The following is a 25,225-nucleotide window of genomic DNA, read 5'->3' on the forward strand; positions in this document are numbered from 1 at the left end:
TTGAAAGGAAAGAATTAACGGGGTAAGAAATTGTAATTTGGTGAGAAAAGAATAAGGTGTGTAAAAAGTTAGAAAGGAAAGAAGTGATATAAAGATTAAAATGTGTGTAATAATATTAATAATAATAATATTCAAAGACAAATATGTGATTTTCTTCTCTCTTTTTTTTTCTCTTCTTTTATATGGTCGAATTGCAATTCTCTCCAACCAAATCATGTAATTTTCCTTTCATGTAATTGCATTGATATTGAATTGCAATTTATGCCAAACAAACACCCTATAGCTAGACTTCTATTATAATAAGGAGTTTGTTAGGATTTAGAAGAGCTAATGACATACAAATATGCATTGATGACATGCGTTTATTTAAGGTTCTAGTTCTCTTATTGTATACATTAATTCAATTCTTCATACACTATGTAGAGATAGTTGAGCAGAAGTGAAAAAAAACACCAGAGACTCATCCCTTCATCAACAGGAAGCTATATATATATATATATATATATATATATATATATATATATAGAGGCGGGTTCAGGTGCGGCGGTGCGGTTATTTCTTACGGTGCGGCAACACCAATAGTTCACCAAATATGCACCATCAACGTTAGGAAATACACCATACAAAACAGAGTAAACAGAGCCCTGCATCACCAAACACACACCATTAGGTGTGAGTAAAAACACCATACACTATTCGAAAATACACCATTGGGGGTGGTGAGTTATATGGTGTGTTTTTTTGAGTCTGTGGTGTATTTTGTGATGTTTTATTACATTTCATTGGGGTGTGTTTTTATTACACTGTTGGTGCATATTGTTAACACTGGTGGTGTATTCTGGAATTTGACCTCACCGCCGCACCGTAAGACCCCGCCGCATATGAGCGCTCTTCTATATATATATATATATATATATATATATATATATATATATATAAGATCATGTATTTATGTTTGTACATGGCATATTTACTTACATTATTGTCATCTGCATTGAAACCCAATATATATATAAGGCTGCATGTTTCTGCAATTGAAGACTGAAATAACTATGAAAGCAGAGAGAGAGAGAGATGATGGTGATGAAGTGAATTGATCGAAGCTCACATGGTGATGTTGTAGATGCTAATAAACAGACGATAAATGCAGAAACAATAGTTGTTGTAGTCATCCGATCCTTAGCAGACCGCCATGCTTGTTTGGCGGGGCTGGCTGGCTTGCACTGCATAGGTTTTTAATTTAATTTATACACTATTTAATGTATCAAATTAAAGAACCAGCTTGGTTGGTGTGATCGTGCACTCTCATCCGTTAAGAGAGGTTGGGAGTTCAAACCCCGTATGAAAGAATCGAAGGTGCCCTATAATTGGATCGACGATCGACTTGGTGCGAATGTGAATTAGTCTGAGTATAATACGGGCTTAAATGTGCCTCTTACTGGTAGGGCTTGCTCAGAACATGGTATAACGTAACCAAAAAAAAAAAAAAAAAAAAAAGATCGTCACACGACATGCATATCATGAGGCCCCCGCCGGCTTTCAAGGAATCGAAATACCAGACTAGCTGGTCGAAGTGCTAAAATCCAGAACCATGCTGTAGCATTTTGTGGACATTTCTAGTCCCACTTCTTACCATTTTGTTATCCACAACGTACAACCACCTTAGCTTGTTCCATTCCATTATGTATGCATGCTTGTACGTGCTTCTATATAGATTGATTAGAAGTTGTACGTTATTCTATTACGGGTTAAAACAAGCAATTGGGTTCAGTAATTCATCATGCATATATGCACGGACAGGGAGAGAGAGACCAATGATTATATTGGGAATCAAAATCTCTAATTATATTGGAGGAAAACACAGTAACATAGATGTAACATAGGATCCCAACTTCCAAGAGGAAGCCAATGAGAAAAAGCACATGAGAGCTACAAGATTTGGCGATCCAGATAATGATATGGTGTGGAACCATGAATTTTGCTATTGAAGTGACATTTGTCCTGCTCTTTTATGTAATAGTGTTATATTGAATATTATTTAATGATCCAATTATATTTGCATGTATGTGTACTTTAATGATTAATTTGATCCATTGTTATCAATACAAATGTGTTTCAATGGTAATGAATATGTAACTTTATTTTAAAATGTTAAATGATAACCCTAATGCATAAGCATTGGGTTTGAATGCATATGACAGATTGACAGTAATACCACCCTGCATGCATGTATCTTGGATGATTAACGTTACAACTTTTATTTTAGATGAATTAATTAGTGTTACGTTGTTTAGTGGTGGGGGTATGACGGCTATATAATAATGCTGCATGTTTATGCAATTCAAGACTAGTATTCAGCTAAATGCGCCAATGATATGATCTTACTAATTACTATACAGTGTGATTCTTTCAGAATATAGTTATGGAGTATTATTATTATTCTTCCAAAAGGCTTAATCCCAACCATAGGAGTATTATTATTATTGCTATTATTTAAGGTGGAGCGAGGTCAAAATCTTTATTCTGAAATTAAATTTTGTGGTGGTATTAGCTAATGTCTCTTCTTGAGAAAATGAGTTGAGAAGAGTTTGAAATATGAGAGCTATACATATGATAGTCCAAGTATATGTGGAATCAATAGTAAGAATATGTGGGGAAGATGGAACTTTCTTGGGATGTCGATCTCTAAGGATGGCGAATGGGAAGTGAACAATGTGTGACTAAGCAAGAGTGCGTAAGAGTTGTAGAAAGTTAGGTCCCAAGACATAAACAAAGAGCATTATCAAAGTAACGAGTGAAAGTAAAGCAACACGTAAATGTAAGAAGCAATGCAACTAAATGAATGGAGGAGACTAGGACTAGATATTCCTTGGGTCGATGCAATAGAATGACCCTAAGTATAAGAAGTAATGTAATGCATTGATCATGATTCCTGGAAGATGTTTCCATTGCCAAGCCACTCCCGTGGTTTATTTGGCCTACCAAGTAGTAAAATCATACTGTCACAACAACCTTACTATATGAGACATTTCATCGAACACTAAAAGTCCACATTTTCTTCCGAGCTCTACCTCTTGGTGCAAGGCGGAAAATGCAAGTGGATTAGGCTATAGTGTAGTCCCAATCTCTTGACAACTACACAACTCAAAGACCTATGCGTTATAAAGTCCACTTCCAACAACAAGAATCAAGTCAATACATCAAGCCACTTCCTAATTGCAACCAAAACATTCTAGCATCCTAACAAGTAAACCTAATCCTAATTCCTTAAGAATTAGCTAGACATTGTCATTATTAAATAGCTAAAATGAAGAATAAATTGAAGAATTTGAAAGGAATAAAGTAAATTGCAATTGAAATGAACACTTAGCTTTGGTAATGGAAATAGGAATATCAAATTTGAAATTATATTGAAGATTGAAAAGCAATTACAAATTGAAATATTCCTCTAGATCCTCAATAATGTTGATGGATTACAATGTAGAAGTGTTTGGGAGTGCAGACGGCGCCTAAACTCGATCGTGATGCTGCCCGGTAGTCTACAGATCGAACACAGGGGTTCACTCTGATGGTGTAACCATCAGCGTGATGTCCAATTACTGCGAGCTGCTTAGCGTGGTCACGGTGGAGTTCATGGCGTGAACTCCGATCCATCGATGACCACCTCCAGATGACACTTTAGACTCTGTCTTCGCTCTATTGCTCCGTGTCATGCTCTCGAGCTTCTGTTTTGCACCTTTTTGCATTGATATCTTCCAGAATTGTTCTGTTTTCAAGCTTGTGCATGCCTAGGCCAATCCATCGAAAAGCCACCAAAGAGCCCCTCTTTATACAATCATTACCCAAAGATTTAACCAATAATAAGAATGTATATATAGAGCGCAATTGCAAGCCAATTCGTGACATATTAGTTATCATCACATATAGCAAGAATTGTCCAGTAGGGTGGAGTGCTATCACGTGCTTACCACTATACCAAGAAAAAAAAAAAAAAAAAAAAGAATGTTAGCATAGCCCATATGTGAACACCGACAACAGAACAGAAAAATCGTTATCGTGAAAAAGTTAATGAGTATGTCTTGCCTAGCTAGCTAGAATGTTAGTATAGCCCATATGCGAACACCGACAATACAATGAAAAAATCGTTATCATGAAAAAGCTAATGAATATGTCTTGCCTAGCTTGCTAGAATGTTAGTGTAGCTCATATACGAACACCGACAACACAACGGAAAAATCGTTATCATGAAAAAGCTAATGAGTAGGTCTTGCCTAGATAGCTAGAATTCTTCAGTGACACTTTAATTTGATCAAGAAAATCATCCTGAGAATGGTGTAGTAACCATGATTGACAAGAATTGAACAATGATGAACATTTTCACGGTGCAACTGTTTTGGGGGGCCGCGCCATTGTCAAGCCAAAAGGAAGAAGAAGCCAACAACATATATAATTTCGATCTAGTACATTAATAAATAAATGCATGAGATACTACATACTATAGCCAACAGGGTGCATGGAATGCAAGGCCAAGTTGAAATGAGTTTGGTCACTTCAAGTAAAGTATGTTGCCTAACACATGGATTGTTATTACCTTAAACGGTCAGACGTAAAGTATGTTTGACAGAATTGACAAATCACCAAAAGCATGCATATATACATTAATAATGTCATCAAATCATATCACTAATCTCAAATAATCGCGTGCTCAGATACCCCCAAAAACAATATAAATATAATTAGACAAGGATCATGCATTACTTAATTTTTAAGAAAGACACCAAAATTTATCACTTCCGACTAAAATCGGATTTGATGCTCTAACAACCTTTTAATTATTTCTAGTACATACACAATAATTAATAATGTCCGTTTATCTATTGGATCCCATACCAAATAATTCATCTAACTTTACAAACTTCTATTCATTAATGTGGAGTACTACTTCTGGCCTGGTTGCCGGTCCTGCATTATTATCTCAGATCATAAATATATATGATGTTGTACTAATTCCATTAATTCGCATATCGAAGCTCCTTCACAATCTTCCACACTATAAGCATACAAATAACAAAAATATAACAGCTAATTTTCCATTTTAATAATCATTGTTCAACACCTGACAAGTGACGAGTAACATTTTTCTAAAATAAACACACAACGAGACATAGCTAAATGAACAATATATTACAACCAATATATACAATTTCAAGCTTCAATAATTATTTAAAAACATCATTCGATAACATCCAAAAAGTCCACTTATAACTTAGTTGCAAGTGCATATGAACTAGTCATGAGCTCTAAATTAAGCAATACTAATTTATTTTTTGGTTTTAAATATTATCCAAATAATACTCCATATTGTGATTACTAGCTAGTTAGATCAATAAGCTAGGTTTGGTTAATTATATTGCATGCGTAAGGATGCCAATAGGGTGGGGAATATACATACCGGACATATTTTTTATCCATTCTGCCTTGACGACCCCAATTTCTCTCTCCAACCCTTGTCATCATATCAAATTTGGTGAAAAAAACTTTCACCCTCTTCACAATCACGAATTACCAGAGATTGAGGATTCCATGTCCCTGTGGAGATTACCATAGGGGCCAGCGATTCACTATACCATTTGATTTTTTTTTTTTTTTTGTCATCCATGCTTTAATATATATAACTTTTTACTACGTAAATACTTGAAATTTATTATGAGTTAAAAAGTAGGAACGGAATTTTAACCTCACATTAGGGGTGTAACATTTGGATATTTACTATTCTATATTGTCCAAAAGCATTTTTTTTATCAAGTGACTATTTTACAACTACATTTGTCTCAAATCAAATAGATTGAAAATATTTTCTAACCCGAAGAGCCAAATCATCATTCATCGTAGGAGGAAAATAAATAAGAAAAATTCAGAGATAAATCAAGATTAGCAAGTGTATTGCTCATAATCAACCTCAAAGAGTCACGATACATGTGCAGTGGGTACTATTGATGAGATTGAAATAATCACCAATCAAGAAATGAGAGTTTCCAAGGAAGCTAAGAGAAGTCTCTACATTTATATATTTAAGAGAAATCTGGTGATGATGGGTGCATAAATATATTATTAGTTATTATGATAATATACGGAGTAATAAAATTAAGTCAAGTTAAATTGCATACAAATTCAGAAGCACAACAGCATGCAATCGGAAAACCTCAAATCAAAAATGACATTTTGGTTGAATGCTTTTATAGTTTTATTAGTTCTGCTCACAATTCAAGATGCTATTGTTCGTATATCTGCTTCATGTAAATAATAATTGAAAAAAAATTCCAAAGACTGGTGCATAAAAAATACGCAAATCCATGAGGTGTAACAACAATATATTAAATAAAAACATTATATAATTTGTCTACATATGTGAATCATTAGATAGTTTCAAATTTAATATGAGAAACATGACACATTATGATTATAGGACGGGACTAATAAAATTAGGACCTGGAGGTGGGTCAAGTAGTGAGGCAGCTAACACGTTGGAGTGGTCACAACGTCTGCAGGAAAGAAGAACAATAAGTCCCATTATTATATTTCATGAATCTGTACATGAAATTAAATATCCGCAGTTAAGTTGTATACACATATATACTACATACACAAGTATACAACGTGGGAGTGTCAACACATAGGACAAGCACAGTGTTGTGTGTGAATCCCACTAAAAGATGTCCAACTTTTGTGCATATGGATTTGTGGTAAGACGACATGACATTAATAATATGATGGTGGGTCTGGGTGAGGGAGGATCTTTGATGTATATTAAAATGGGGAGCAAAGTCAATCGCAACTGATTTGGTCTTGGATTTTTTTGGATAAAGAGGTTGCTTAAATAGGAATGTATGTTTGCTTTAGTTTGGACACTTTTATTTATATTATATTTAGTGCACTGGACCCTGGACATGGACACTTCTATTTATATTAAATTTCATTGTATTTTTCTACCTAAACACCCAAACATCTAGTGTAGGACATCCCACCTGGTCACCACATTTTTGGTACAATTCAAGTACTTCATACCATATTCCATATATAAATACACATACATACGCATATATTGACACATTAAATAATTTCATTAGCTTGTATTTACGCGTACATTATTCAAACTTTATTAATTAATAACACACACTCTCTAAATATTTAAAAAAAAAAAAATTGTTCTACATTAGATGGCACATATCTTCTCTTCTCATAGGAATATAATCTTGAGAATGATCTGGAGATTCTGAAACCACTATAATCTTGGGTGTGCATTGGATGTGTGCATATGAGTTTGGATGTGTGTGCATTCTGGGTGGGCGTTTGCTTTTTATTTTTATGACAGTAGTTGTTATAACAAGATTTGGTTGTGTTGTGTTGTTTGGCCAATTGGGAGATTTATTTAATATCCCCTGTTTATTTTATATCCCATGTTGTGTGCATTTTAATCAACTATCAATGACTTTGTTTGCTCAGTAGTCACATGCACAAGTTATTATTGCCAAATGCCCATGCCGTTATATTCTAAGTGCATTTTTGTTACAAACAAGTGTCCATCTACACTTTGCCCATGCATACACACTCTGTTCTGCTTATGTGCACAAATTGTACTTATCGCAAGCGCAAACACTTGACAACTAATGTTCATACTATACTTATCGCAATTGCAAACAATTAACAACTAATGTACCATACACACGCGTAACAAGTCCCGACCTATGCTAGGATAACACATGAACACTCTACAATGCATATATGCACAAACTGTCAGTGTTATGCTGTGTATATGCACATACGTTCTAAATTTTTTGTTTCAAATTTTCGCCGTGCACACAGCTCTTATCTCAAGTGCAAACACTTAACAACTAATGTGCACACATTATGTCAAATGCAGACATTAGTTCTCATACTACGTTCGCTCAACACGTGAAAACCACCCTCATTACGCTTGTCAGATTTGAAACCGTACATGCACATAGTTTTTCCCAGTAGTGCACTTCCATTTTTCCCCTCTAGCCAAATACTGGAAACCCGGAAAATGATTTCTTGAAATCAATAAATCATTTTTCGGATTTCCGAACACACCCTAAATTTTTTTCTTTTTCAATCGATGTCGCTGGAGGGAAAATTATACCATGGACTAGGGTCTACCTTGCATTGTAGACCCTGATCCAAAAATAACCTTCAGATTCTGTATCTATAGTTCGCACATTCTGTATCTGCAGTTGATAATTTCTGTACATGTAGCTATCATATTATGTGTCAGTAATTATCAAGTTATTTATTTACATGTACAAAAATGGTTAACTGTAAGTACAAAATTTTATATCAGGATTCACAATATAATATGAATTCTGATTCATAGTATAACAATTGTCGCGGTGCAATATAAACCCTGGTCTATGGTATAACAATTGTCGCGGGAGCAGGATGGCCCAGGCCCCTGGGTCGACTAACCATGGTGGCGGCAGGTGTCTGATTGAGGATTAAGGATGTTATGAGCCCATTCCTTGAGTGTAAAATACTATGGGCTTAATAATGTAATATTTGTGTTATTTAATTTTACATTTTTAAGTGTTGTCAGTTATCCATTTAAATAAGTAGACAGATCAAGCCTACATTTTTATCGTATATATTAGTACTTCCAATTAAATCTAGCCCAATGCACTCCTTCAGGCAAATTATATTATGCACCGCGGTGCATAATCGATTATGCACCGCGCGTCTTTTTTTTTTTAAATGAAAATTAACAGTGTTTATTTCCGCCGTTTCGCACCCTTTTGCAAAAAGTAACTCTGTTATTCAGTGTCATTTTGTATACACTGCAGTTTCAATTGAACACAACTACAGTTTCATTTCGATATAACTATAGTTTCATTCGATATTTATAGACTCAAATATGTGAAAATGTTATTTAATTTTATTTTATATACACTATAGTTTCATTAAAACACAACTACATGATCATTTTGATATAATTACAGCTTCATTGTACAATATACACTCAAATATGTGAAATGTATTCAGTTTCAGTTTATATACACTGCAGTTTCATTTCACTATAACTACAGTATCATTTTGATATAACTGCAGTGTCGGTTTGGATATACTGTAGTGTCAGTTGGTGTTTAATATACCAAACAAACGGACTCCGTTAACTCTAACGGCGGGCCGTTTCTTTACTTAAAGAAACGGCGTCGTTTTTTACCGCGGTGCACATGCACCACGATCTATAATATAACGACTGACTCCTTCACGTACTAAATATAATACTTTGGGTACCATTATATTGACAAATTATGCTGTGCATCCGTATGCACCATGCATGGTGCATACGGATGCAAAAACGACGTCGTTTTGGTTAAAAAAACGCGCGTCTCACTTATAAAAAAAAATCAGACTCGATTCTCGGTAATAGCATTTTTATATATCCATAAATTCATATCTATATATCTATAAATTCATAACTATATATCCATAGTGAATGAATAAACTAAATATCCACAATGAATGAACTAAATATCCAGAAATTCATAACTATATATCCAGAAATTCATAACTATATATTCACAGTGAATGAATGAAGTAAATATCTACAATGAATGAATTAAATATCCACAATGAATGAACTAAATATCCATAAATTCATAACTATATATCCAGAAATTCATAACTACATATCCAAAAATTCAAAACTATATATCCACAATAATGCTATTGTTGAGAATCGAACCTGGTTTTTTTTTAAGTGGGACGCGCGTTTTTAGTCAAAACGACGTCATTTTGCATCGTATGCACCATGCATGGTGCATTCGGTTGCACAACATAACTATTGCATTATATTGTATAGGTACTAGTTCTTTAAATTTTCAAGATAATAAATTCGATAACTAAAATATACTCCGTTTTTTTTTTAAGCAAAGGGACTTTATTATTGGCGAATAGCCCGAAGAGAGGCAAAGCCTCTAAGATCATACATCAAAGCTAATTTGGCCATAGAAGGCAAAAGAACAAAATTGCTGAAAACTTTGGGAGAACCAAAATTGAGGGCTTCCTCCGCTAGCGCATCGGTTCGCCTCCTGAAAGACATGACGAATAGTAGAGCCCCATTCTGAAAGGCAAGCTCGGATGTGTAAAACGGGTTCGCGTATCTTCCAAGGGATCAGCCCCCGACGTGGACACACAATTGGCGAGAGTTAGAGAGTCAACCTCGATCATAAGAGGCCGTGTCACAGTGGCCTCACACCATAAGATGGCCTTATGCAAAGCTAGAGCTTCCGCTTCAAGTGCTGAGGACGCGTCGAGATGGTAGCACAAACCCACAACAAGATGGCCTCTTGAATCCCTTAGGCACGCACCACCGGCAACACCATTTAAAGAGAATGAGGCGTCCGTGTTCAGCTTTAACCTCCCCGACGGCGGGGCCAACCACTTAACCCAAATCGTTGTTCGTCGTGGAGGAGAATAAAGACGGGCGACCAGGCCTTCAGCCACCAAAAGGGAACCTGCAGGCCCCCTACAACGCGGCTGTTTTGCGAGGGAGAGCAAATGCGCTTCAAATTTGATTCTTAATAGTCCTTTGAGCGAAGAAGCCTGCTCCATCATAGAGGCACTCATTGTAAGAGACCCACAAAAACCAAAGAATAAGGCATGGGAGAAGACATGCGTAGCCGCCAAGCAATGGAGTATCCAGGATCCACCACGCTTGGCACGCCGCAAGCACCGAGAAGACGCTGCGCTGGCTTAAGCCAAAAATACCCTTAAAGTGTCTCCATACGACCTGCGCGCCGCTGCAATGATACAGGCAATGTTCCAAGCTCGAGCTTGCAGCCAGGCAGATAGGGCAAATCGAAGGCAAGCAAAATCCAAAGCATTGGATGAAATGTTGGAGGGCCACAGCAGGAGATAAGGAATCTGGTTGCTTATTACAGTTTTTTATTTTTTATTAGTACAGAACTGATCGAAATTAATCAAAGATGATTATTGTTCAATGTATATGTGTTGAAATATTGTGAGATGGTCGGTTGCTATGAACATATACATGATTACAGTTACAGATAACAGAATTGAGAGGCATAACTTTATTAAGCAATGCAACTATGAGCAGCGCGTAGCAGAAAGACCAATGAACAAATCGGTTTCCACCATACAATTCTGCGTATTGTTACTCCCGCTTCCAATTTCCTTTTGCCTTGCAAGTGCAGGTGGGGGTGATGGTATCATATTTGGCTTCAGACCACACTATCACAAGTTCGTCACAAAATTATATTATATATATATATAATCTCAGCACTTTATCAAGAAAATTTTTAACTCGACACATGATGGTATCCATAACACCAAACTTTCAAGTTGCGACCAAAAAAAAAAAAAATCATCCATTTTTGGGTCTGATTTTTTAGTGATGATGATAAGGCGCTGACTGTTTAAAATTTCAATTTGAAGAGTTAGAGAAAAGAAAGTAACCTTGTCAAGTAATATTGCATTTTCTTGCAGCAAATGTATGTGCTGAACAAAATAAAAATAGAAATAGCAGGGTGTCAATTACTTGAAACACCGAAACCTAGTTACCTTAATGCATTAATGATGTTTCATTATTATCTATCGTACCTTGGCTTTGAGGCTTTCAATTTGTTCTTTGTAAACTTGAGCCTAGGGATTCCCCAGGTAAAACTTAGCATCTTATCAATGATATTATTAAGGTTTTATTTTCTTTCAAATTAATTGATATATATGATATGATGTTAGATAATAGATACCTTTCTGGTCCTGATATGTTTCAAGCTTTTCTCCAGCTGACAGTCAATTTCATTCAGCTCCCTCATTGAACATGATTCCAAACCTTGCCCCAAAAGCTTCCTGATCAACCATTATATTATTATTATTATAATAAGCATATATATGAATATACGGAGTATATAATATAATTATATAAGCTTAGCTTTAATTTAAAACACACAGAAATTAAACAACTAAGTAAAGCCAGAAACTAACCGTTGAGAAACTTCCAGGAGCTCTATCTTCTTCTCCATCAAAATTGTTTCGTGCTTGAGATGCTGCATTGCAGATGAACCAACGTAACAAACCACTCAACTAGCCTTTTGCATTATATTCACAACTTTATTTTATGATTGATTCATTCATGCCCCGCCAAAACAATTATTCACCTTTAATTTACTCATGATTAATTTAACAATTAACTTCCCCGTTTATCATCTTCACCACCCACCATTCTTCATCTTTCAATCTATCTATCTATCATTACCAAGATATAATATTGATCTTCTGATAGCATTGTATGGTAGTTGGTTGTAATTATACATTAATTTCATGTAAGTTAATACACACACACACACATATATATATATAGAAGAACCTGACCTCCCTGTATTGCCCACTATCATTATTGTTGTTGCTCCGTGCTTCTTTTGAACGTTCATGGTATCTCTGGATTATTTGCCTAATGCTGAAACCATAAATTCATCCAAAGCAGAATCACGTTAAAACTAGATCCACCAAGCTTGAAATTTAGACTATAATTTTGTTTTTTTTTTAAAAAATACAAATTTGGAAAATGCATTAATTAAGATTGATAAATGCAAGCAAAACTAACCACACATAAATAGATAAGGTTTAGAAGAATGCAATATTTTTTTTAGTGATTCGACCTCACTTTCACTATTTAAGAACTTTATAGTTTAGTTAATTATCAACTCACCAATTTAGTCCTCTATTATAACCAATCTCAATCAATTCTCATTGATGGGCTTACGATGGTTATTGCAATAGTCCAATGCAAGTCAACAAGCTAAGCTAAGGGATTAGCAAATCCCATTTTGTACAAACTTAGCTTCTTGATCGAACACAAGGATAAAAGTTACGCACCTTTGATGTATCTAACATATATAAATATATGCATGTACATATAGCTCTCTGAATTGAGTTAAAGTCAAACAATGGCAAGCAATAACTTAATCTAGGAATTAACTTACAAAGCAAATTAAAGTGATTGAATCAAGGCTTTATAATTATTATATGAAACTTGGTAAAGTATGTAAATGATTGAAAGTTCCTTAGCTTCTCCAGTAAAGGCATAAGACTCATAGTGAATGAAGTTTATGATCAGGAAGAGTTAAAGCTTGGTTGATCATAAATGTTCAAAACCTTCCCTCATATATGTTTGAGAAGGAGATAGTAAAATTGAGAACCAATGAGACTTCTCTTTAATTACCTTAAGTTATGTAAATTTCTTCTCTTCAATTACCTTACATTAGGTAAAACTAAGAGTCTTGTTTTAAGATAATATATTCAAGAAAACTTCAACTCCATCTATCTACTAATCTACACAAAAAAAAAAAAAAAAAAAAAATATATATATATATATATATATATATATATATATATATATATATATATATATATATATATATATATATATATATATATATATACTTAGGCCAGTATCTCTAATTAGTGGATAGTTGGATCTATCTAATTTTTAAAGCTATCAAGGCATTTGCCTATAAGGGGCTTTTAGTTCACAAAATGTGTGATTACTTTAGGTAATAGGATTATTTCTTGAAAGATAATGTGAGATTTTGAAAATGTAACATTAGCTTATGTGTTTAGTTTGGATTGTAGACATATAAAATTATTTGATTACGGGTTATAATTTAAATTATATACATATATTAATTTACTGTAATGTACTGTCTTCAATAACTACTACACCCTCGGAAGATTAATTAAAGAAACAAAAAGAACTAAATGGACTTAAACCACAACCATCATAGATCAAGAAACGGAGATTTTAGATTTGTCCATACTTCTCACAAACATCATGAGAGTAAGGTAATTCTTATTCCTTATCTTTGTTTATTTGATCATGGGAGTGACTTGTAGACTATGATTATTGTGTGCATTCCTTTTAATTGCCATCTTGTTTGGTCCTTACTCCTAATCCTATAAGTTTTATTGTATTCATTAGATTATGCTCCTTTATTCGAGATCTTAATTTCTTTAGTTGCATTTATCTATTATTTAATTCCTTAGTTTTTCTCTCTCTCTTTATATTTGATGATGGCTTGAAATCATATTGTCATGGTTTGTTTAGCTTCTTCCTTATATGTTAGATTTGGTGCATAGTTTTCTTTGTTATTGCATATTTCGTATCAAATTAAACCCTCAATCCTAAGAGAATGACATAACACCCTTACTCATTGCATAATGTATATTTACATCAGATACTATACATTTTATTTTGATGGACCGATGGGATATCAAAAGAATTCAAAAATTACAACTTAGCTTGTAACTATCTTTTATTAACATTGTAGGTTGAAGGTTAACATTTTTAAGTTTTCTATGAATACCAAAGAAAAAGAAACTGGTGGTGGGCTAGTCTCAAGTGAGATTTTTTTTTGGTGGAAAAACAAGCAATTTGAATTAGAGACAAGCTAGGATGATGAATCTAATTAAATTCTATGCAAGCAATTAATTAACCTCTTAATAATCTCTTATTATCAGTCTCTCTTGGATATAAGTGCTCACTGTGGCAGCTAGGGTCATCTTGGAGATTTGACTAAAAACATAGTTTGCTGTAAGGAACTGCCAAACTTCAGTCCTATAAGGAACTGCCAAACTTCCGTCCTATAAATCTATAATAGCCACAGCCTGACAAATACAAGACATAGTACTATGAATAGTCCTATAAATATAATCTATGATAGCTACAACCTGACAAATACAAGACATAGTGCTTTGAATACATTTCATTTATGGCACACATACATGCTATCAATCAATCTGATAGAATCTCCATAACACTTAGGGGTCGTTTGGTTCACGGAATGTCAGATTATCTTTGGGAATGTTAGATTGTTGGGAATGTTAGATTACTGGGAATGTTAGATTCATGTGTTTGGTTAAAATTGGGGTATGTAATATAATCATGTTTGGTTTAGGGTTATCTTTTATTCACGCTCCATAATATCCTTAACATATTTTCATATATTTTAATAAATTTAAAAATTAAAATAAATAATTAAGATAACGGTATCATATATAATTACATAATTTTAAAATATTAACTAAAATATTGAACTTGGAAACAAAATTATTTTATATGCTAACCTAACATAATAAAAATAAAAAATATATAATTACAAAAATAATTATATATATATATATATATATATATATATATATATATATATGTGTGTGTGTGTGTGTGTGTGTGTGTGTGTGTGTGTGTAATAAACTAACATAACCAAGGTTATCTTACATAACCTTAGAATTTGAAGGGAATCACATTCCCTTCAAAATCCTATGTGGAGGGAATGTGACATTCCTGGGGAATGTTAGATTCCCTGAGGTAATATGAACCAAACATAGGAATGTGAGCTTTGGAATGTCACATTCCCTTGGTTATGTTATATAACCTGAACCAAACGCCCCCTTAAACTATCACAAGAAAAATACTACATGTAATTTGATTCTCTACTCTTAATTTTTACTCTCACACTTAAAATATTGATGTAGACAGTTTTACAGGAACCCACATGAAGAAAATAACTTATTAGAGTCCGCCACATCAGAGAGTAAATTTGAGAGAGTAAGATTTGAGAGTACATGCAGTATAACTCCTATCAAAAACAACAATTCATATCGTCAATGGAGACCCAATGGAGGAGAAAGAAAAGAGAATAAGCAAATTAAAAGATTAAAATGCCATTATTATTTTACTCATTAAATTTTTTTTGGTGAGTTTTAATCGACAATACAATTTAGCCGGAGTGACTGAAATTGAGAAAAATTGAATACTTAAGATACTAAATTGACAATTTTGAAACTCATGGACGACAATTAACAAGACTCCAATACTCATAGGACCAAAAGTGAAATTTTCTCTTATTTTTTTATAACTCAAGTTTCTGGTTTCGACAAACTATCAAGTAATTCTAGGTTCCCCTTCGCTTATACACTACTTTTGCGCACAAGAGGTCTAATAAGTCAGGTTTTTAGTGAGATTCAAATCTCTATCCTGTCGATGAAAGCAAGACTAAATGTTGATTGGTCGACTACTTGAACTATCATGGTGAAGCAACATTTCAATATTAGAAATACAATGCATCAACAAATAAATACTATCATACATAATACCCTCACATTTCAATATTAGAAATACAATGCATCAACAATTCAACAAATAAATACTATCATACATAATACCCTCTTACTCAAGTATTATACAATGCTTTGCTAGGCTGCTAGCCTTGATCCCCATATCATCCTAGAAGTTATATTCAAGTAAGATAAAAGCTAGGTGAAAAACATTTTTAAAAAAGAACATTTACTTTAAATTCTACAATGTTATGCAAATAGAAATGAAAATAAGGAGGTAAAATAAATAATAGAAGGGGTAATTGTGACTCTTCTCCCTTTGGGGTTAGTTATAACCGTCAAGTATGCATGTATATAAAGGACTCGTCTTCTCCAATAATACAGTGAACCATTTTTCTGTTTGCTAATGATCAACTTGATGATTAATAATCCTAATAGCAATCAAATGCACCTCTCATGTCACCACATAAAATGCCAAATTAAACAAATTAAATTTTATAGTGTAGTTAAATAAATCATAAATGTCAAGCACCTTATGCTCAGATGGCATGTAGTGACTCTCCCATATGGGAGGTCATGAAATCGAGCCTCAGTGGAGGCGGTGTTGACTCTTTGTACTTTAACAGGTTGAAAAAGTATAGATAAACAGATACTACAATGTAATAAAGTCAGTAACTTTTTTTTTAAAAAAAAACCATAAATGTATGCAAGGGTATAACATAACATACGAAACCTACAATTAAAGTAAGAATGCAGTAGCTAGCCAGCCAGCAGTATCCTCATCATATCAATTCAAAATGCATGCTACCACATATATATATAGTCTCAAAGTAAGATGGAGAAAACTAAAGAAATTTAATTTACAGCTTTACTCAGTATACAATAATATATTATTTAAGTACATACATTAGTTGTTCAATTTTCTCACTTAACACAGCAATGGACCACAGATGAATTAAACACACACTGTAAAAGCAGAAGTTAAAAAAAAAAAAAAAAAAAAAAAAAAAAAAAAAAAAAAAAAAAAAAAAAAAACTGATAAAAATAATGATCATCGTACTTGAAGAAGTACGCAAACCCATCCTATATTGCTTCACTCAATGTTATGAATAAAGGGATCTTACTGGGAAGCGCATAAAAAAGTACTCATGCATTGGACTAAGAGAGATTGTCTGAAAATATATAATTATATATGCTACCAATTCAATTGATTGGTTGTTTAATTTGCAACAATAAAATAATCCTGCTTAAAATGTAGATTAAGACAACTGATGAAGCCGGAAGACACATTTCATTCCTTAAATTGTTCAGTCTTAGGCTGAAAAACATCATCGTATAGAAATAATATTATATAATATGAAAAAGGATCGGAATTAATTTAATTGAATTGTGGATACGTACTTGGAGCTTGAGAATTCATAGAGCTTTCCTTTCTGGGAGAAAATAATCAAAGCAACCTCGACATCACAAAGAACTGAGAGCTCATATGCCTTCTTCCGAAGCCCCACTCTACGCTTCGAGAAGCTCACTTGCCTGCTCGTTGCGTTCTCGATTCGCTTCATCTCAACCTTTCCTCTCACCATTTTCCTGCAAAATTATCAAGTTAACTGATTATCGTACCAGAAAATTTGCAGAAAAAAAAAAAAAAAAACACACACAAAAACTCAAGCCCCCATCGTGTGAATCGAGAAGAACACTCACAGCTCGAGACCTCAATCTGCAGGGGGGAGAAGTAATCCCAGAAATGGAAATATAATCCTCAAAGAATGAAATGGGGAAACAGTATGAAGAGAGGTCAAGGATAAACAAGAAAACGGGAACCCTAAAATTAAACCTGCAAATATATATAAGCAAGAAGTGGAAAAAAAAGGAATTGAAGGGGAGATAGATATGATGTTTGGTGATTGGAAAAAAATTTATGATGTATGGGTGTCTATATTTTCGGACCACAGATCCCAAACTTTACATACTCATGGTATGTTCCTTTGATATATTCTCACTGTCGTCTTTCTCTAGCTAAAACTGCAAACACAAGATCAGAACCAAGGGTGGGCTAAACCTCATGTTTTTTTGTGTTATCTCGTTTTGGCAATCTTGGGAGAAATATATGCTAAAGTAATTATACGAGCTGAGGAAGAAAGCTGTTCTTACCAATTAAATTAAAAAGGAATAAATGCTAATTTTTCTTGGTTTTTGCTTTAAATAGATAGAAGAAGAAAGACGATATATAAATGGTAGTGGGAGAAAATGTGTTGAATATGTGTTGGGTAGCACCAAAAGAAGAAAAAAGAATATAAAGAAGAAAGACTTTCACATAGTGAGTGGCTGAAGACGTCAACGATTTAGTACGATGAGGTGATGCATCCCCAAATCATATGCTGACAACGCATCTTATGTTTTCTATGATATGATTCTGACATTTTTGTGTTGTTTCACTATCCAATGGCATCCACGCTTGTCACGTGGGTCACTTCCTTTGCCGGGTTAGGTTATCCAGCTTGTAACCCGCATCCATTCAAAATCCCACCCACTGGCCAACCTAATCGAGTTAATTCATCAGGTAATTTAAGGTGTATTTAATTAAGATTTTTATAAATTTTGAAAAAATAGTTAAATAGACCTTTAATTTAAAAAGCCAATTAGATTCTCAAATTTTTTAAAATTACAATTAGCTACATAAACATGTCAATTTAATTTATCAAGTCCCAATTATCTATTAGTGACCTGTAATAAAAATCAATAATGAAAATCAAGGCGTCGCTGGAGATGGTGTGACAATCTCCGGCAATTGGAGATGGCGACCAATTAGTCTCCATCTCCAGTTGACAGAAATGGTGACCAAAATGGTCACCTTCTCCGTCGACGGAGATGGCTTATCTGGGGATGCCTTGATCTCCGTCGTCAATTTTTATTGTTGGACAATTACCAAAATTTTAGTGACATGGTATTACAAGTCACTAATAGGAAATTGGACTTTGATGAACTAAATTGACATGTTTATGTACCTAATTGCAATTTTAAAAATTTTGAGGGTCTAATTGACTTTTCATGTAAAGTTTGAGAGCCTATTTAATCATTTTCTTATAAACTTTTAATGACTTTAAAGTTTGATGGTATTCGATATCGATTTTTAAAGACTTTTTAAAAGTCGGTAATCGATTCAGACTTTTAAAAAGTTTTTAAAAATATATTGTTATTTGATTCATATTTTATAGAGTGTTTAAAAGTCTAGTGATATTCAAAACCTATTAACTTTTATGGATTATACCATATTAGGATTCTTATATACTTTTTTTTACAAATATAAATAGTTGACATCTAACTATCCAATCTCAAAATTTTCAAATTTCTCTATAGAACTTTTTTTTTTCTTTATTTGAACCAAACAATTTTTTTAACGAGCTAACTAGCGCAATTTGTGTCCCCTATGCTCAGCTCTGGCTTAGAGGCTCACCGGGAACAGCTCAGTTTAACGGTTACGTCCAAAAGGACCACCATATGAACGATAACACCTATTCAATGATGTGTTGGATGAAGAGCACTTGGTTAGAAGAAGACTTGACTTTTAAAAGCAGTATGGTGAACATGTCAGCTAATATTTTTTGAGATACTTTCTTGATACATCGACTTCGGATAATATAGATGGTATATTAAGACTGGACCACATAGACCGGCCCAAGAAAGTAACTGGATCAAGAAAGTCCCAGACGGATACATAGTAAGGAGCAACTTATGAGTTTAATAAGGATTGAGCTTACTATTCATAATGTAATAAGAATAGGTCAGGTGTCCATTATTTCTAATGTAGTAGGACTATAATTTATTACTTTCAATATATATATAGAAATAGTCCTACAATACATGGGAAAAGGGAAAGCAATCTTTACTACTCACAAGCAATTTTGAACGATACAACATATTTATTTTTTCCGTATTTTCTCTAAATTTTTCTCATATATTCGTTATTTTACAAATTGTGTCTGGTTGCCAAAAGTCATAAAATCAACACAACCATAATTTATAGGCATGTATGTATAGTGTATACAACACAGTCTGCAATTACCGGAATCTGATGTTGCAGTTTTGTGATGTGATACAACACATTATTATTATATTCTTGAAATTTATCAAATGAACTATCTTGGGTAAGAATTAATGGCAGCAAAAATAGAAACAAAAACGAAAGGTGCTGCTAGCCATTTGATTGCAGAAGAACAACAAGAAAGGTAAATGATGAATGATGATACTAAAGTTTAGGCTATCAGGCCGGGTCGGGTGGTAATCACAGAGTTATGGGCTTTGTGGACTGGTTCATGGGCAATGATCAGTGGATTTCAAGCGCAGCAGCTTATCTGTTGCGCTTACTGTTACAATCTCAGATCAAGTGATTCTGTGATCTACAACCTTCCCAAAATCTTCCTTTAATTTCATCTGGTTTGGAGTTAAATTATACGAGTAGTAATTAATTTCAGAAATCTTCAATTCAGAGAGAGAGAGAGATAAACACATATATATGGAGACAAAGGAGGAAAGAAAATAATTACCCAGAAAGTGGATCAGCATTTCAATGCCTATTTACACTTATTATGGAGATGGATGTGTAGAACGCAGACGGAGGAGGAGGAAGCAAGTGTTATTAAAACGGTGCCGTATTAGGCAACATTGGGGAGGAGAGCTGCCAACTCGGAAAGCTCAAAGCTTTGCAACAAAGGAGGCGTCTTTGAGCGAAGAGACATGCCCAGTAAACTCCCAGCCCCAGGACAGGAAGTACAAAAAAAAACCTCAATCAGTTGTGTGGTATGAAAATAGGTTTTGTAATTTGGGCTGTTCTGATCATATCATGCTTGAGGATGTTTACAAGAGATGTCATATCTGTTTGAGGAATGAGGATGCTATCTCACCATTAGATTATATGCTTACAAGACATGTCGTTCCTGTTCTGCCCATTTCAATTCCCCTATGGACTTGACTGTAATTTGTTTGATGAAGAGTCAGCAGTCAGGTTCCAGTGTGGGGGCCTTGTTATCTACTTATGGTAAATTGAATGATATGTTTCGTTTCAACTACAAGTTTAAGCTGATAGTTGGACTTACAATTTATTATTTATATATGGAGGGAGCATTTGTGATATTAATTCTATGTTTGCTGGCCTTTTGTTTATTTGATTTCACTGCATACTTAATTCTTGACATTATGCTTGTATAACGTGCGTGCATCAAACTCAAGTTTTTGACAGCATATGCTAAGAATCAATTCAGTCAAAGATAAAATGATGAGTGGCAAAATAAGAATTTGATACAGACCCTTCAGTACCTCTATGAGCTCTTCTGATTTAGAAGGGGAAAAAACTATGCAAAACTATAACACTTCAACTTTCTTCTGATTCAGAGCTGTGTACCTCCATCGCTCCTTCTCCACAAAGTCTGCATCCAGAAATCGAGCTATAAATGCCCAAAACTTGTATGTGTCCTCAAAGTTGGCCAAAAAACTTAGTGCAACTGTAACCACTGATATTCCCTGCTTGGCCTTCTTACTACTCTTGTTCCTCTCTGCTTCTTTCTCTTCATCTTTCCGTTTTTCTACAACTCTGCCCCTCTCTTCTTCATACTTGTCTGGGAACCATATGTTTTGTAAGAACCCTTGGCTGAGGGAAATATGATTCCTATCAGCTAGTTTTTGTATGAAAGTAGGGTCTACCTTTTCTCCTTTCCAGTCATACACATTGAATGCCAGAGCAGGTCCCCTGTCGAATTTGATTTTTGGTCCATAGATTCTGACCAGAGGGAAGCTGTCCAGCCTATTTGGATGCTGAAGCTTCATGAGTGCAGTGATCAGCCAATTAACGAGATATCTTCGTCTGTTGTTGACTAGCATCAACCCTAATGAATCCACTTGATCCAAGCACTTGCATTCAAATGCAGCGTGTTGATCATCTCTCAGTTTAGGATTCTTGCTGAGCGCAGGAATGGTTTCTGCTGATTCTTCTTTTCCTGAGTTTTCTGAAGTTGTCACATTTGGAGAAAATTTGTTTCCTTTTGACCTTGAGGTCTCAGTTTCTATAGATTTTCCATTCAAATTATCTGCCTTCATCCAAACGTTGGGCATCTGTTCAAGTTCTGTGTCTGTACCTGAAGAATCTGGTGAACGGAATAGCAGTGCTTGTGGCTCAAGGGCTACTATGCCTGCACTTTTTGAGTCTTCTAAAATCGATACAGCAGACTTCTTGGCAATTAGGCAGCCAAACCCTATGGGGTTGTCCCCAAAAACCTTGTAGAATGAGCAAACAAGGAAGTCGGGATGAAAGAGAGAGAGGCCAAAGCTGTCCATATCCTTTGGTCCCAATGCACAAGCATCAAGCAGGACATGCCAACCATTTTCCTGTGCCAAACTCATCCACTGATACGAGTAATTGCTACCTGTCACTCTTGACTGAAGTGGGAACACAAACAGTCCTCTGTCTCTCTTCTTCTTACTCACTATCATTTTTCTCATGTTTTCAGCATGAACTCTTAGTCGTGGCCATTTGAATTCAGCTGATGAGACATGGGCTCTTCGCTTCTCTGCTGTGTTTACCATGGTCTGCAGTGCTTCACTGTCATGGTCGTACACTGTCAAAAGCTTGCGATTGGATTGGAAAGGGTAAGATTCTGCAACAAGTTTGAAAGCAGATGATCTGTTAGCAGTAAAAATCATAGAGTATTCTTGCTGAGAGATGTTGAGAAAATCCAAGATCCTTTTCTTGATCCCAGATTCAAATTCTGATCCGTGACTACTTTGCAACAACTCTGACTTCAGATTCACCGACTTGAAAGAAATGTCGAAGAATGGGAAATCTGAAAACTGAGGTGATGGAGAAGAAGAGGAAGCAAATGGGACAACTGCAGAGAGCTGCGATTGAACCTGTGCATAGGAAAAGAGACCAATGCCAATGTAATCAAGACAAACATGTTTAGAGAGTGTGAGATTGTAGTACTCTTGAGCTCGGATGTTGTCAATCTGTCGAGTCTCAGAATACTGAGGATAGGCTTTGATGAATTGAGCGAATGATTCTCGCAAAGAAGGAAGAGACTCATGGTTGGTGAACTGAGTATTAGGGAAGAAGAAGGAGCTAGTCATGTCTGCAAAGCTGTGTCGGCAAGCAGAAGATGTGTTCCTGGGCTTGGAATCATCTTTCTGGATCGGTGATTCCTGCACTCTAAGAAGAGGGTTTGAACAACAACCTTGAAAGCAAGCTTGTTCATTGTCATCATCTCTAAACAAGGTATCTGCAGGCATTCTGGACTCACTCCCCTCTTAATGGTACGGTATGTGATCTTCTTCTTGCCTTTATGTATGCACACAAAGCTCTGTGCTACCCCCTTGTTGCTTTCAATCCATTATGCTTGCTTGTTAAGAAAGTGTTGGGAATTATTGTCCTTAGCACATGAAAAGGCTGTTGAGTGGGATTGATGATGATTATGTTGAATGATTGAACGTTCTTTTCTGGATACTGTGCTTGACATTATTTTATTGCTGTTTGCTAAAGTTGACTAATCTTTATTCCACTGTGGGAAAAGAGGAATATTTCCTCATTCTTGACTGACCACTAGTCTAGTGCTTTCCTTTTCTACAACGTATTTGACTATAAGCTGTTAATCAGAATTTGTTTACTCTGATTAAGCCATGATTTACCCATCTATTATTCTGTTAGGCCTGCATAGTGTGGGGCCTTGGGGCAAAGCCATTAAAATACTACTCCGTATTATATGTATCATTTTCTGGATTTCAGTGGTCGGTCAATTGAATGCTGCAAAATAGTAAGAAATGAGCTGGCCATTGCACAATTTGCTGAATTCCAACTCTTAAATTTCTTCAAACCCAGTCAAAGACTCATTATTTGGGCTGGCATAACACTAAGTTTTGTGTTTATTGCCATTTAAAATGCTGTCTAAAACCTTTCTTCTTTTTTTTTTTTTTTTTTCGAAAACATGTACTAACAAAAGCTTCCCAGGGATCACTTTTCCTTTTTCTTTTTCTCCCTTTTGGAAGAAAGTGAATAGATGTCATTATTCTTCTCTTCATGCTTCACTGGGGCTTTTCTTCTTTGTTAAGTAGTGCTGTTTTAAAGCAAATATAAGAAAAAGATAAATTAAACAATAGTACGCAATAAAACCTTTCTAGAAAAGTGTGGTTGAGTATATGTAATAATATTGACAATTTAATTTTCTTGAAGCTAAGATAGATACAGAAATTGAAATACCTTAAGGGAGTTAGAAACACCTGATCCAAGCTGCTAATAAGTAAAAGAACTCCAGCAGAAGGAAAGATGAAACTATACCTTGGGTATCATATATATATATAGGATCTGTACGTACCATGTAGGAGTATGTACTACATTATATTATATATATTAAGCTGAAACAGTCAGAGGGCAACTCTCCTTTGGCGTGCGGGATTCTGATGATGCTAGTAAACAATGCTAGCAGCCGCATGCCAATAGAGAGTAGCCCTATCACTGTTTCGCTTACAAAATCACTCTCCGTGCATTGCTGCGCTAGCTGCTACTGAGTTCTAGGTTGTTTGTGTTCGTTAAGAATTAAGAATTGTTGTAGTTACTAGCTAGCTAGCTAGCTAGTTCCTGGTTTTCACAGCTTAACCTTAGCATATATGCTTATATATATGCTGAGTACATAGGATAAACCATACGCGAATCAGCATATCCAATCAGGGTTATGCCATCCCCCCATATATGCATGCCAGTGACTGCTTTACTTGAATGGGCAGCTTAGCTTTCTTATCTTTCACACTCCATATCTTGGAAACAGCATATCCTTTGTCATATTCCCTCCATATATCTTTCTTTTGGCCTTAAGACTCTTTGGTCTTCTGAAAGTCCACCTGCTTTCTGCACTACCTATACATACATTAAGAATATGTCCCTTCGAGCATTCACGGAAGAAAGTTTTGACAACTTCTTCATTTGGTCAATTAACATTAGACTTCAATTTAAGCCGATAAATGTACCTAGCTAGAGTATGAAGGATTCTAGCTACTATATATTCTACTTCCATGCATTATGTTCCTTATCTAATAGTAA

General features: G+C 34.8%; 1 protein-coding gene and 1 long non-coding RNA gene across 9 annotated transcripts; both read right to left on the minus strand.

The window, feature by feature from the left end:
- Positions 1-476: 476 nt before the first annotated feature.
- On the minus strand, positions 477-18,666 carry LOC109186775 (MADS-box protein AGL42-like). Of its 8 annotated transcripts, XM_019336910.1 has the most exons (9): positions 17,851-18,555; positions 17,551-17,736; positions 12,409-12,493; positions 12,022-12,083; positions 11,787-11,886; positions 11,638-11,679; positions 11,494-11,535; positions 11,115-11,268; positions 477-496 (listed from the first exon to the last, which is right to left on the minus strand). In XM_019336910.1, exons 2-8 carry the CDS (start codon positions 17,730-17,732, stop codon positions 11,125-11,127), a joined length of 657 nt encoding a protein of 218 aa, XP_019192455.1. In that variant the 5' UTR covers positions 17,733-17,736; positions 17,851-18,555; the 3' UTR covers positions 477-496; positions 11,115-11,124. The 8 variants fall into 8 exon arrangements, with proteins under 8 accessions (XP_019192455.1, XP_019192454.1, XP_019192457.1 ...); XM_019336909.1 differs by lacking the exon at positions 477-496 and having other exon boundaries at positions 10,970-11,268; positions 17,851-18,554; XM_019336905.1 differs by lacking the exons at positions 477-496; positions 11,115-11,268 and having other exon boundaries at positions 11,276-11,535; positions 17,851-18,171; positions 18,301-18,574.
- Positions 18,667-23,972: 5,306 nt separating this feature from the next.
- Positions 23,973-25,149, minus strand: LOC109186776. The gene is made up of 2 exons (XR_002055173.1): positions 24,389-25,149; positions 23,973-24,245 (listed from the first exon to the last, which is right to left on the minus strand). It is a non-coding gene; the product is annotated as an uncharacterized LOC109186776 (long non-coding RNA).
- Between the last annotated feature and the right edge of the window lie 76 nt (positions 25,150-25,225).

Source organism: Ipomoea nil, unplaced genomic scaffold, assembly GCF_001879475.1.
Source record: "Ipomoea nil cultivar Tokyo-kokei standard unplaced genomic scaffold, Asagao_1.1 scaffold1407, whole genome shotgun sequence".
NCBI lineage: Eukaryota > Viridiplantae > Streptophyta > Magnoliopsida > Solanales > Convolvulaceae > Ipomoea > Ipomoea nil.

Bases quoted from the DNA above. Each gene is read 5' to 3' on its own strand.
- LOC109186775 (XM_019336906.1), bottom strand. From the start codon at position 17,732: ATGGTGAGAGGAAAGGTTGAGATGAAGCGAATCGAGAACGCAACGAGC. The intron at 11,887-12,021 runs GTTAGTTTCTGG...ATGGTTGATCAG, and splicing joins CTCCTGGAAGTTTCTCAACG to GAAGCTTTTGGGGCAAGGTT. The intron at 11,680-11,786 runs GTATCTATTATC...GGGAATCCCTAG, and splicing joins AACATATCAGGACCAGAAAG to GCTCAAGTTTACAAAGAACA.